General features: G+C 38.8%; 1 protein-coding gene across 1 annotated transcript; it reads right to left on the reverse strand.

The window, feature by feature from the left end:
• Positions 1-160: 160 nt before the first annotated feature.
• gga3a (golgi associated, gamma adaptin ear containing, ARF binding protein 3a) lies at positions 161-12383 on the reverse strand. The gene is made up of 17 exons (XM_074665379.1): positions 12278-12383; positions 11591-11675; positions 11370-11445; positions 11173-11271; positions 10962-11085; positions 10138-10241; positions 8974-9054; positions 8699-8836; positions 8324-8405; positions 7992-8117; positions 5132-5335; positions 5005-5045; positions 4555-4880; positions 3786-4066; positions 2099-2268; positions 1853-1963; positions 161-1605 (listed from the first exon to the last, which is right to left on the reverse strand). Exons 1-17 carry the CDS (start codon positions 12312-12314, stop codon positions 1495-1497), a joined length of 2196 nt encoding a protein of 731 aa, XP_074521480.1. The 5' UTR covers positions 12315-12383; the 3' UTR covers positions 161-1494.
• Positions 12384-13368: the final 985 nt, after the last annotated feature.

A 13368-nucleotide genomic window follows, 5' to 3' on the forward strand; every position in this document is an offset into this window, starting at 1 on the left:
AACCACTAGGTTGAAATGAGCAGAGGCTGGTAAATGAGGCAAACATGAAAAGTCCCAAACAAATAGGTACATTTCAACCTTTTATTATTTTTTTTTAACCATGCAAAGAAATAGCTTTTCAAAAAATATGTAATAAGTTTGTATAACAATCTAGGACAAATAAATAATTTTGTATGAAATATATAGAGAATATCCTCTTTATAATTCTAATAATCCACAAGAGACAAAAAAGCCAGTTTTTGATGAACATAAGGTGTGTCTTATGTTTTTAACACAAAGATTTTAGTACATAGATATTTGCTTCCTCAAAGATATGTTTTTCAAATCTTGCAAATCTTGCAGATCTCTCATGAACTAAACTTTAAAATGACACTCTTCAGCTTTGTTCCCAAAATACAGCACAACATTAGACCAAAGTAAAGCCACACATGGAATTTAACTAACACGCGTTACAATATTGCATCTCTGTCTGCTGGCCTTTACTCTCAGTGGTTCATCCATATAACATATTGATCTTAGCCCCAAATATCTCATACTGTAGCTGGGAAGAAAAAGAGTTCAATGTCTGTGGCACAGGGCTGGTGTTTTGCTGATATTACTTCTTATAATGAATATTCCCAGATAGCACAGCTTGACACGCAGCTCCTCAAACACATTTTCTGGATCAAATACTTCTTCATAAGATAACTTTCTGATTATCTGTAACATTAAAGCCTCCCAGACAATTTCATGCCATTCTTTCTGCAATACTGAAAGTGTCAATCCATCATAAAGAGTGTGAATAACATCAACCTCCTTCTAACACTGAAATAAATAATATGCCAAAGATAATAAATACTGACACAATGAAAACAAACAGTCCATGTTAGTAAAAGAACTCAGACGAAAAGATAAGTGAGACGTAACAGAAGAAGAAAAGTAAAAGTGACTGATTCTTGATGAGCAGGTCTTTCTCTGGTATCCACGTGTGTCTTTTCTGCTGGGGTCCAGTGTCTTCAGTGTACAGTCATTAGGATAAAAGTCAGACGCAGATCATTTTAAATATATATAAACCCAGTAGTTAGTCTAAAAATGTTTCAACAAACCTCTATAAACTGTTGTCAGATATCCAAAAAGCGAAAGTTTTCTCTAAACAGTTCTGTCCTAACAGAGACAAGTTCATCTTCAAATGAGAGAAAAAACAAAAGAATTTGAAAAACTAGCAATAATTTAACAATGTTCAACATTAAAATGGACTTTTTAACCACACAGCACCATCCACATAACTGTTTGTTCCTCCACAAGCACTACCTCTAGAAGTAAGAATAGATGTTCGCTACAGGACTTTCAGAGGGCCATCTCAAGCAGAAAAACTCCTTCAAGGTCCATTAAAGTTTATGTGTGACTCCTCAAAACTTTCCTCTAAAAACCTTAAAATACAACCCTTTGTGTTAAACTCAGAGATTTCCTGACAACCTGAATTGATAAAGAAGTCTTAGCATGACAGAGACGGAGCTATAGGGCGCCCCATCTGTCAGCAGGCGGGAACTCATTCACCTCCCCGATTTCTGTGTGCGGCTGATCTCCCAGCGTGAAAGTCAGTTTGTATCTCATCCGAACCTTTTCCTGAACACACACGCACACACAGAGAGAGGTTATTTATACTAGAATGCTGCAATATACAGATCTTCATGCACTGTCAACATCAGTGATCATTAAAAATGGAGAGCTTTTTAGTAAACATTCAATAATGCCAGAAAGAGTTAAACTTCAGTCACGATATGCCCTCAATCATAGGTGAAAAAAAAATATGGATACATGATTTAATACATCATGACAGTTATAAACACTGGAACTCTGGGTTTAGCCGTACCTTAAGAGGATTGGAAAGCAGCATGACCTGAGTGATGGCAGCGGGAGGAAGAATTGGGTTAAAAGGAACCAGCTCCGTCCCTGTGGGGGGTTGCAGCTTCACTTTCATCGTCTGGGAAATAGCAGCAGTCACAAAAGAGGAAAATTCACAAACAGTATTTGCATCCTAAGTCTCCCAACATGTGTCACAGAAGGAATACTTAAAGAAAATAAATGCTCTCTTCTTCCTGTGAACAGCAGGGTTTACCTTTGGCACAGCTGCCTGCAGAACAATGTTCCTGACAGGCAGTGGGGCTGTGTTCAGCATGGATGCCACCATCACCAAAACATCCGGTCTTCCTGGTGGACTGTCAGTGGCGAAATGCAGCAGAACCCGCACCCCGTTTTTGTCGTAGGCCGTCACTGGACTCACCTGACCTGATGTGTCACAAAAATAGGAGAGGTAAAAAGTTGCTGAGATCAAGCAGCCCTCAGGAGGAGAGTCATCTAGTGTTCAGTTCACAGCAGGGGACATGTTTACAAATACACAGCCTCACATTAAGACCAGTTCAGTCAATACAGAGTAATCTTTTTTTTAAAGGTTCTTTGATCTGCCCATGCTGTGATGGCTGAAACAACTAACATGTTCATAATCAATACCAACAGTCATCATGAGAAATATCACCCCCTGTTTTTTTAGCCTTGTGAATTTTTCCACTGTCACCACTGAGGGGCAGCAGCGCGCAGCAATCACAACCACAACCATCAGATGGTTTTAAGTAAGAATAATATGTACATTATGGGTATTTAGAAATCATCTCCTGAGATGATAAATTCAACATTAAAACCTGATCAAGGGGTACAGCCCAAAATGTTCAGCATGACACATTAAAACCAAACAGCGAGAGAAGAAAACTAGGGATGCACAATATTATCGGCACAATATCAAAAGCTAAAATTTCTGCCGATAGGCACAGCCGATAAGGTGCTATTCAGTTAGGATTATTATTATTTTCCATCTGAAAAATAAGCTCCTTAAATAAAATGTAGCACTTCATTCATTTGCACTGCAGAGCTCTGTGTCTGTCACCAGGTTGTTACAGTAGCTCTAAAATAATCAAATGCAACTTGGTTATGTTTAAAAATGCATTGTACTTTAAAGTTCATGTGATCTAAAGAAATTATTTTTCTGTATTTCAATACTGAATGTCTTAAGTTTGAAAAAATAATACAGTTCTTATTTATGGTAAAATCAAATGTTTTTTTTATCTTGTTTTATGTGTGTTTCTTAAACAAATAAGACTGTCACAATTAGAGTAACATATAAATTCCAGTACAGGACAGACTTAGTTTTCTTTACAGTAAAAAAAACAAACAAACTTGTGATTAGGGGTTTCGATATATTGGCATATCAGATATCGGCAAAAATCCAATATCCTGCATCCCTAAAGAAAACCAAGGTACTACGAAAACCAGAGGAAAGATTAAATAAGAAAGAGATACAAACAGTAGAAAATATTAAAAAAAGATTGAAAAAATAAAACATTCAAAGGTTAAAGAAGGATAAAATACCAGGTAAATTTAATAATTCAAAAAAGTTAAAAAAAAAAAAATGCTAAAGCATTAAGAATAAGACATCAAATAAAAATCTGTTGATAAAACAACCTCTGACAGGTCGTTCTAAGATTGAAGGGCCCTGATTGGTATTACATCTTAACTTTGGAACAACCAGAAAGTTTCCAACTGAGCATATTAGGCTGTGGGCTGATTCATTCGGGGTCAAAAGTTCAGAAATCTAGCCTGGAGCCAGACCATACGTGCTTTCAAAGTTATCAGCAAAATTTGAAAATCTATTCTAAAATCCACAGGAATCCAATGAAGGAAGGCTAATACAGAGGTTATACCATGCTGTGTATAAAAATGTGCTTCTTCTCCTTGTCTGTCAATACACTCACTCGGCTTGATGGTCTCCAGAGGGACAAAAACACCAGCCAGAGACTCTTCGTGTCCCTTACTTGGACTGGGCTGGCTCAGGGGGAGGACGGGGGACAGAGAGCGTAACAGAGGGCTGTCGTCTGTCTGGCTGTAGGAAGGAGGTGGATTGGACACGTGGTGCATCCCTCCTGGGAGCAGCAGGGTAGCTTCAGGGACACTCAAACCTGAGGACAGGGGAGCTGGGGCATGAAGATCCTTACTCTGGACCAGCAAACTGCCAACATCTGCTGCACTGGCTGTGCTGTTAAAAACATTAAAATGAGTGGGTTAAAGAGTGTAGGCCACAGAATGCTTACATTTTTAACAGACTGAAACATGAGATACTTAAGATATGACAGCGATAAAAGCAGACACACCATGAGATATTAGCTTGAATCTGAAGTAGCAGCTCGCCTGAACACGTTAATTATTCTCTGCAGTTTATTTAAAAGTTCAGATCATAAAACTTGGGACGCAACAAGTACATCTATGAGTCATCATGGGTTATGAGAGTTACAAGGAGCAATATATAATTTAGATTGCCTTGACATCCACTTGAAATTTCCCAGAACAGATGAATAGCTTTAATGTGTGGCTGCTCTAAAGCAGAGTGTTTAATTACACATTCCTGCAAATCAGAGAATGAGTGAATTAGCAAACCAATAAAAGCCAGGCATCCGTCATTCATGTGACGTGAGTGCTTTTACATTCCTCTTCCCTTTCTGTTTTATTGAAATAAGTTTTACTCACTTCCCCAGACTGCCCAGATCCAGCAAAGCCAGGTCCTGCAGGTTGTGACTCAGAGGAAAGCCTCTAGCTACATTAGAGACCTGATGTGAAGTCAAAGGGGTGGCAGATGGAGCTGGGGTCGGGGTGTTGAATACTGAGCTGGGAGGCTGTGGGAATACGCTTGATGCTGTAGAAACTGGAGGGAAACTTAAGGCAGAGTTTGTAGTTGAAGGTTTGTCTGAGCTAGCTGTTGCTGAGAGGACGTCTGGGAAAAGAGAAGTTGTGGAGTATGCTTGAACAGAAGATGATGATGTGGTGTCAAAAAGATCCAAATCTTTTCTGGAGTCCTGAAAACACACAAGGTGAAAACACAACTGTTACAAAAAACCCCAAAACCCAACAGGGTTGAAAATAGATTAAAGCACCTAATTTATGCTCAAGTAAAGAAGTTAAATAACTGCTTGGGTTTACATTTTTTGATCCACTTGGAGCAGAATTGGGTTCATCAAGCCCTGTAACAGAATATAAATGAGTCACATCCGCAAGCTAACAAGACGTTCTTAGAGTTTATACTGAGCAGTGATAAAAAGCACCTCACCTAAAGAGAGCAGCTCTTCATCCAAGAGGCAGAGAGCTGCAGAAGTTGTGCTTGGGCAGGGGGGCTGTGAGTCAGAGCCACACAAGACGTCAGGGGGGATAGAAAGAGAAGATATCTGGGGTTGCTGCTCTGGTGGAGAGATGCTCTGGTCATCCAAACCGACCAGGTCGATCAGGATCTCTGACTGGTTTGTGTGACCGCTGCCTGCACCATGAGGAGATAATCAACATTTATTTCTGCAGAAATGGAACAAGGGTTTAAAACAGCCATTCATATGATTGGGAGGGTTTTTTATTTGGGATAATAGGTCTCAAGAGCTCTGTTTGTTTCCACTAACAATGTCCTCGGTCCAAATTGTTCAAGACAATCATAAATCTACAAAGTGTTCAATTGCAAAAGTATAAAGCAACCAAAGAACCAGTAGAAACATAAGAAGAAGAAGGGAAAATAAATAAAATTAACACAAGAAATAAGGCAATTTGTTTTTGATGGATTTCTTTGCTGTAACGTTGCTTCTTGACAAGAAATCTTTTACTGTCGGAAAGCCTGACATTTGTAAGGAACAAGCATTTGTGGGATGAGCAGCAGAGCTGTGTGTGTGGCTTGCACCTCTGAAAAATTTTCCAGTTCCTCTCTGCCAACACCAAACAGCGTATTCTGCTACGACTGACTCTTTTTTAAAAAATTTCTGGTGGCTCAAAGCCTGATTGGCACCCGATGGTCAGCATCTGTAAGAAAGGGCCCTGCTGAAGTGGTCAATAGTGCTGTGTCACAAATTGAGTACTTCTGCACTTACGCTTACTATTTTGAGGGCATAAGTGCATTAACACTGACACTATGGAAAAACACTTTGATTTCTCAGCTGGCGCACTCAAAACAGTCAAGAAGTTGAACGGTGAAACGGTGGACTCTTTTCACACTTAATGATCGTCACTTTGGCGTAGAGGAGGGGGCAGGAACGGTTCAGATGATAGTTAATGTCTGTAATCAATGAAATGCAGGAGAACAGCTGAGAACAGTCGTGAAATGTGATCAGTGGCTGTGTTTACATGCAGTCATTAATCCTTTCATATTCAGAATATTAGCAATAACCTGGTTGCGCACGGCCATGACCCAATAACCCTTTTGAAATACTGGTGCTCAGGTTTTTAAAAACCCGAAAATTACCCCTAGGTTACTCTTTTTCTAACCCGAATATTTGGTCGTGTAAATGCCTATCGGAAGGTTCCCATCAAAAGGGACATTAAATTGTGTTCCCACATGTACTGTTTGCAAGGAATCTTGGTTTTTGAGTACAGGAAGTCCACTGTGCTGCTGCTATTGTTGTACAGCAAGACAAAGCAGAAATGATGTGCATTGCATTATGACGTTCTCCGTGAGTTGAGATGTTGTCTGTTTTGATCGGTGTACCATGTAAAAAGGAATAACTTTGATTGCTCATGCATGTTAACAGCTTATTCAGAATGTTTCTGTAACTGGAATATTGACGTCAACCTGAATATTGACTGCATGTAAACATAACCACAGTATCTGGTGAGTGTTTGATTTGGGACGACACCACCCTGTAAGATTTTGTGCACCATTCCACTGAGTGCAGAGTGTACACAGGGTACTTCATGTAAATGTACAGATGAAAGTAAATGTGTAGAGACACAGTATGGGTGTCTGCTTCAAGAATCCACATGCCATGATAGGGCCGTGTGATCGGGCAACTTAAAGTGATACTCCAGGATGGAACCAGTTGGGTCCTATCACAAGGTTTAGGGCAGAAATTACCCCTACAGCAGTGTTTTTGTGCAGCAGAAGCCCAGGGCGCTCACACCAAACACCCCCTCCCTGCTCGTCTGCCGGTTTCCTCTGCACTCAGACGGGGCCATTTTTTACTTGACCAAAAACACAAATAAACGGACTCCCTCCGTGTGATATCGATCTGCATTCACGCTTTATTTAGAGAATTTTCAGCATGTTACATTCACACAAAAACACCGCTAAATAAGACTCCAGTTCTCATCGTGTTGTAAAACAGCTCTACCTCCGCTGCAGAGCCATAGCTGGCTACAAGGCGCTCGCCGCTTAGTGTATCAGTCCGCGCGCAGCGTGCCAGATATAAACAAACGCAGGTAGTCTGCCAGGACGAAGAGACACGATGTGAACTAGAGCCTTATTTAGCTGTGTTTTTGTGTGAAAGTAACGCTCTGAAAATTCTCTAAATAAAATGTGAATGCAGACTGATATCAGATTTTTTCGGTGGGAGTCCATTTATTTGTGTTTTTGGTCAAGTAAAAAATGGCCCCATCTGAGTGCAGAGGAAACCGGCTGACGAGCAGGGAGGGGGTGTTTGGTGGGAGTGCTCTGGGCTTCTGCTGCACAAAAACACTGCTGTAGGGGTAATTTCTGCCCTAAACCTTGTGACAGGACCAAACTTGTTCCATCCCGGAGTATCACTTTAAGGCTGGTGTTGAGCAAAATCCAAGTTTCTGCATTATTTGGAATAAGCCCCAGTACAATCTCCAAAGTGAAGGTATAGTTCTTTATACCTGGGGACGTAAGATACGCTACTGAGGCTACTGTATGTTGAATGAATAAATTGTTTAATAACCATTATGTCTCATCTCTTCAGAGCAGAATAAGCTGTTTGGCATTGGCAGAGAAGATTTGGCAAATTTCTCCAGGGAGCAACCTGCATACTTAGCTCTGCAGCTCATCACACAAATGCATGTTCATTACAAATGTGGCTCCATTTAAAAGAGAAACAGGCTTTCCACTGGTTTGGGATTTATTGCAAAGAAGTATTTGTACAAGAAAGAAACAATCTATGAAATATAAACATTACTTTTGCGCTAAGTTAGAAGTTATTTACCTTGTCTGCTGGATGGTTGTGTTTGTTGTGCATCTCCAGTCTCTCCATTGATGCTCTGTCCTTCCACAGTTTTCTTATACATGTTGATGACGTGGGAAAGGTCATCGCTGGCCTGCAGGATGTCTCCTGTGGAGGAGAGTTTTAAAAGGTCAGACTGAGGGGAAGTTTTCTCAAATGTTCTTAAAGATAAACAAAAACTGCGCTGTGCAGTCATTCATGGTCTGACAAGGGAGCAGATTTTACATTAGAAGGAGACCTGTAACCCAGGACTCATCCTTTTTATTCAGATAAACAGAAAATGCCACAAGAGGCTTAAAAACACGAGTTCTTACCCAAGCTGCTGTCATTATCCTCGGTTTCTGTCGCGAGCTGAAACACAGTTTGCCTGAGCTTGTCACAATCAGCATACAGCTCCTAGAAAAGAATTATTAGAAATGCTGAATATCCACCTCTCATATGTTTTCAGAAACTGCTGTGTCACAGGATGAAAGAGAGAAGAGCTTTTTCATGCATAGAAATCATCACTTTCTACTGAAATACTAAATCTATTTTATCATTCCATCGAGAGTGCCTGCTTTAATTCGCAGAACAACTCCTGCTGCACTGCTCGCTTCAAGGAAATGACTCCCAAAATGGTTAGCTGGAGCCAGAGTCATCACTTAAGATGTTTCAAAGGTCACTTGAGCCACAGAGCAAAGAGAACGAACCCTAATGAGCTCCTTGTCTCCGTCTGTTGAGTCTTCTGGGCTGAAGTGAGTGAGCATCTCATTAAGCAGCTTCACACTGTTGTTAACCGCCTCCAGAGTGCCTCTCTGCTTCGTTACCTTCTGTGTTCGCACCTCATCCTGAAGATCAAAACAAATGATTTGTATGCAAGAGTCAAGACTTACGAAACAAACGTTGTTAACTCACTACAGAGAAAACAAGAAGAGAAAACAAAGTTCAGCATTAAGAAGAACAATATCTTGGTCTGACAACGCACCTCCTTCACCATGTTCTTGATGAGCCGGTTTGCTTCTTGCAGATCTTCAGGCTTTTTGCTCTTCAGCAGCTCTGATAATCTCTGCAGATAGATGAGAGTTCACTCAGTGTGTAAACATGCAGACTCATTTCCTACAGATGGAGCAGTAAACCTCTGTCAGCTCCCAGACCCTCTGACAAACATACTCCATTCATAAATCAACACAGGTCGACACAGAGAAAACATGCTGGGGAGGTAATGGGCAGAAAGAAAAATAAACAAATAAGACGCCCTGTTTGGACGTTTTACATCACAAATGACCTTTTTTCAGTGGGTGGTGACTCCCTGTAGCTGAGCCAGCCATCTCTGCCCACAGCCCAACGTTTTATTGGCAGATATGACACATCGATTGATTGCATTGTCCGACTCTCAGCGAGCGGCAGTTAAAGCTATTTTCAGAAATGTCACAGATAAAATGCAGAATGTCTCCTACACAGAACAACATGCTGACATTTTAGATAACACACAGAGATGATGTCAAAGACTTTTGGGTAAACAAATATATATAAATACTAGAGCCCGACCGATATGGGATTTTTGGGCCAGATGCCGATACAGATACTGGAGGCAAAAAGAAGCCGATATCAGATATATGGGCTGATATATAATAAATTCATTAATATACACAGGATACATACTGTATATGAAGAATAATTATTACTAGCTATTGAAGTTTAATCTTCCATTTAATGCATGGGATGAAACTAGATTTTAAGTAACAATGTAGCTGCTTTCAAAACATGCAATAAATACAATTACAACAGAATACATTGAAACATTTTCAAAAATTATTTCAACAAAGACAATAACTTGTGAATTTATAAGCCTAGGTTAATCCTGCATGGCATTATGAAGTGAGACGCTGTGTAGTAGCCTTATATTAATCGACACACAGTAGCAGGAGCGACAGAATCTCAGCGGAGCAAAAACTTTTTATAATCGGCAACATTTTGGTTGATGTTGATTAATTGGTGACGGACTATAATCGGCTCGATTAATTGGTCCACCGGATTAATTGGTCAGGCTCTAATAAATACATGTTATGAAGTCAAAAAAGGGAGCATGATCTGCAGTAAATTGTGATTTTGAGCAAGAGCAATTCCTTTTGAAAACAATCCTTCTTACTTTGCTCTTCTTCTCATCTTCAAAAACTGGATTCTTAGGTCGAGGAGATGGTGACGGGATCAATGTGGCATCGAGAGCAACTTCTGGGTCGTCTGAAACAATACCTAAAATAAAACAGACAACAAAATGAGGACAAATATTTATATTTTCTATCAAGTGTACAAAAAAAGAAACAAAGTCTGTCTAGTAAGGTCTCTCTGGCTTGCTAAGCTGGCTTTTTTGTAATAATCTATCAATCATGATGTGAAAATGTGAGTGTTCAAATAATGCATTAGAGTGCACAAAGACTAGATTAAAGCTATAAAATGGTGCACAAAAGGCAAAAAACAGTGCATAAAAATAGATCAGAATGCAGGATAAGAAATGTCTAGGGGTTAAAAATGTTGTTTTCAGGTTAAAATAATCTGAATATGAAAAACAACAGAAAAAATCAAAACAACACAAAAGTGATTAGGCTTTTTTAAGAAGTCAGTATGGAGCTATATATTTTCTGAAAAGCTTGTATTGTGCTCATTGTCTCAAAGGGTGTTTGTTAATGCAGTTTCCTGTCTTTTCTTGCATTCTTTACCATAGAGTCTCATGTCACACTGCTGTAACACAAACTGGTGTGACCAGCAAAGACAATAAGCTGCACGAGGAAATTACAACCAGTTATGCGAATATCTTCTGTTTCTGAGGTAAGGAAACTGTAGCAAAAGTTGACGTTTAAATATCTTATTTTTTGTGTATGAAACAGGCACTTTTTCAATCTTTGATCTTGATGCGTTATCCTAGTTGTATAATTTCAGTTTACCTAAACAGCTCTGATAAGATTATTGTCTCACCCTGTGATTTCAACATCTGATAAGCTTCACAGATCTTTGCTTCATCTGGTAGAGACAGAGTCCAGCTGTAGAGCATCTCAATCACCTTCGTCTTCACCCTCTCGGACACTTTATCCCCAAGATACTAAAAAACACAAGACTCATAGATCAGAAAAGCATCAAACATTGCTTTAGAAACTGTACACACCTGAGGAAGGTTAGTACAACTCACTTTAGGTGACACAACTTTGATTAATTCATTTAAAAATCTAAATTTTCCAACTTCATTGTGAAATCTTCCCCCACAGTTCTTCATACAGGCCTCGAGTACCTTCAAAAAAAAAAAGAAGAAACATTTCATACAAAAGGATATTAAAATTTAAGTATTCGATGAAAAAAAGAGAGTAATGGGATTGGGATTGAACTGACTGTCAGTGCTTGCACTGCTTCCCATTCCTGGGGAGACTGAATCTTGTGAGCCAGCAGTCGAACAGATATCTGTGGGCTGCAAAATACAAGAGGTATAGACATTACAGCGCAAATTAGATAACGAAAACAAAAGGCTACATAATAATTCTCACATGTTTACCAAATTTAAGACACAGATAAGACATTGTGTGAGTCAGGTTATTAAATGACTGTGACCATACCCCTCTAGCTCCTTGTTAATTTGGTCACAGAAGCCCATTATGTACTCCCAGTCTTCCTGTCTGTTGGAGGGGTTGGTGGCTTTGTCTGGAAATATAAAAGATATGATCTGTTAAGAAAATAGCATCTATTTGCAAACAGATTAATAACTGTGCTATCCCTGGAAAACTTGTAGGAGTTGGAGCTTTGTGATAACATCATAAATTTGTCAGAAAATATATATTTAATGTCGGATACTCTGAAACTACAGGGAAATGACACATCCAATTATTTTGTAACACTGGAAATCCTAAATCTTCTGCAGTCTTCAGTTTCTTCTTCTATCTAGTTTGTTGTTATTGACAGCCCTGTGTGAACTTGGATTAAGTTACCGCCTGTAGATATTTACAGTCGTAGTATTCAGCTCCAAGCAGCAAAATGCACATGCGTACTCCGTCCCACCTGTCGCATTATAATTTAGACCTTTCAACAAAGCTTTTTAAAATACTACTCGCAGACATAAACAGTAAAGCCCATTTAGCTAGCTCATAGCAACATCAGAGTTGATTTATTGCACTACGTTTGCGGTGAAATACATGTCATGAGAGTCAAACAAATGTTTCGGACACTGCAAATTTTCAAGATCCTCCTCGTAAGATCACAATGCCAGTAAAAGGCGTTGTAAAAAAGCAGTTTTAGTATGTACTTACTGAGCCAGGACTCCAACGACTCTCCATCATCCGCCATATTTGCGCCCCAAGCAAACACCGCGTGATTCCTGCTGCTGCGTTCAATGACTGTCGGCGAACACAGCAGCTGCTCTTCGACACACAACATGTGAAACGTTCATGACCCCAACTTTCACGACAAGATGATGAGTAAACCAAGCAGTAGGTGTGATATTTGCAATGCTCCCGGCTTGATTTTGAAGACGACTGTTGATTTTGTAATTATTCGTGGGGTTTTGTTGCAACATTTAATGCAAAAATTCAAAATTTATCCTTTTTTTCCTTTCGTTTTTTTTTTTTGACATCGTCTCAGAAAGCCAGAGGTTGCTCTTGATGCCACGTTAATCCCATCCCATTAGATTTAATTTTGAATCAAAAAGAAATACACAACTAACAACCGTAAGGACATGCCTAATATAGGATTCGGGCTGCTGAATAAAACAAAAACTCCGAATTTTATTTATTTATTTATTTATTTATTTATTTATTTATTTGTTACTATTATTTCAGAGGAAAAATATGGAGTAGTGAGAATGCCAAATTACAAAAATAAATGTATAAAAGAATAAATAGATAAATGAATTAATTATAAGAATCTATAAAATAATAAATGAATAAATGAATTATATAAGAATCTATGAAAGAATGAATAAAAAATGAATTAATAAATAAATTATATAAGAATCTATGAAAGAATAAATAAAAAAAATGAATTGATAAATAAATTATATAAGAATTCACAAAAGAGAAGGCTGAATTCTGAGGATTAAAGTCAGAATTTTGACTATTTTTCTCAGAAATCTGAGATTAAGTCAAAATTTAAGAATTCTGAGAAAAAGGTCAGAATTTTGAGATTTTATCAGAATTTTGAGAAAAAGCCAAATTGATGATTTAGGTCAGAAGTCTCCAAGAAAAAAAAAATAGAAATGAAAAATGTGGACTTTTTTTCAGCTGCCCTAATCCTTTACTGTACATGCCTGATACCATTTCCCTTGATAAAAACCTCAAATGTTTCTTTTTCTTCTCTGTCTTCATGTTGAACTGCTGAGTTTCAGTTTAGCAAAGGCAAAAAA

The sequence above is a fragment of the Halichoeres trimaculatus genome, unplaced genomic scaffold (genome assembly GCF_033239565.1).
Source record: "Halichoeres trimaculatus isolate MK-OKI-2021-1 unplaced genomic scaffold, fHalTri1.1 fHalTri1_scaffold_2, whole genome shotgun sequence".
NCBI classification, from domain to species: domain Eukaryota; kingdom Metazoa; phylum Chordata; class Actinopteri; order Labriformes; family Labridae; genus Halichoeres; species Halichoeres trimaculatus.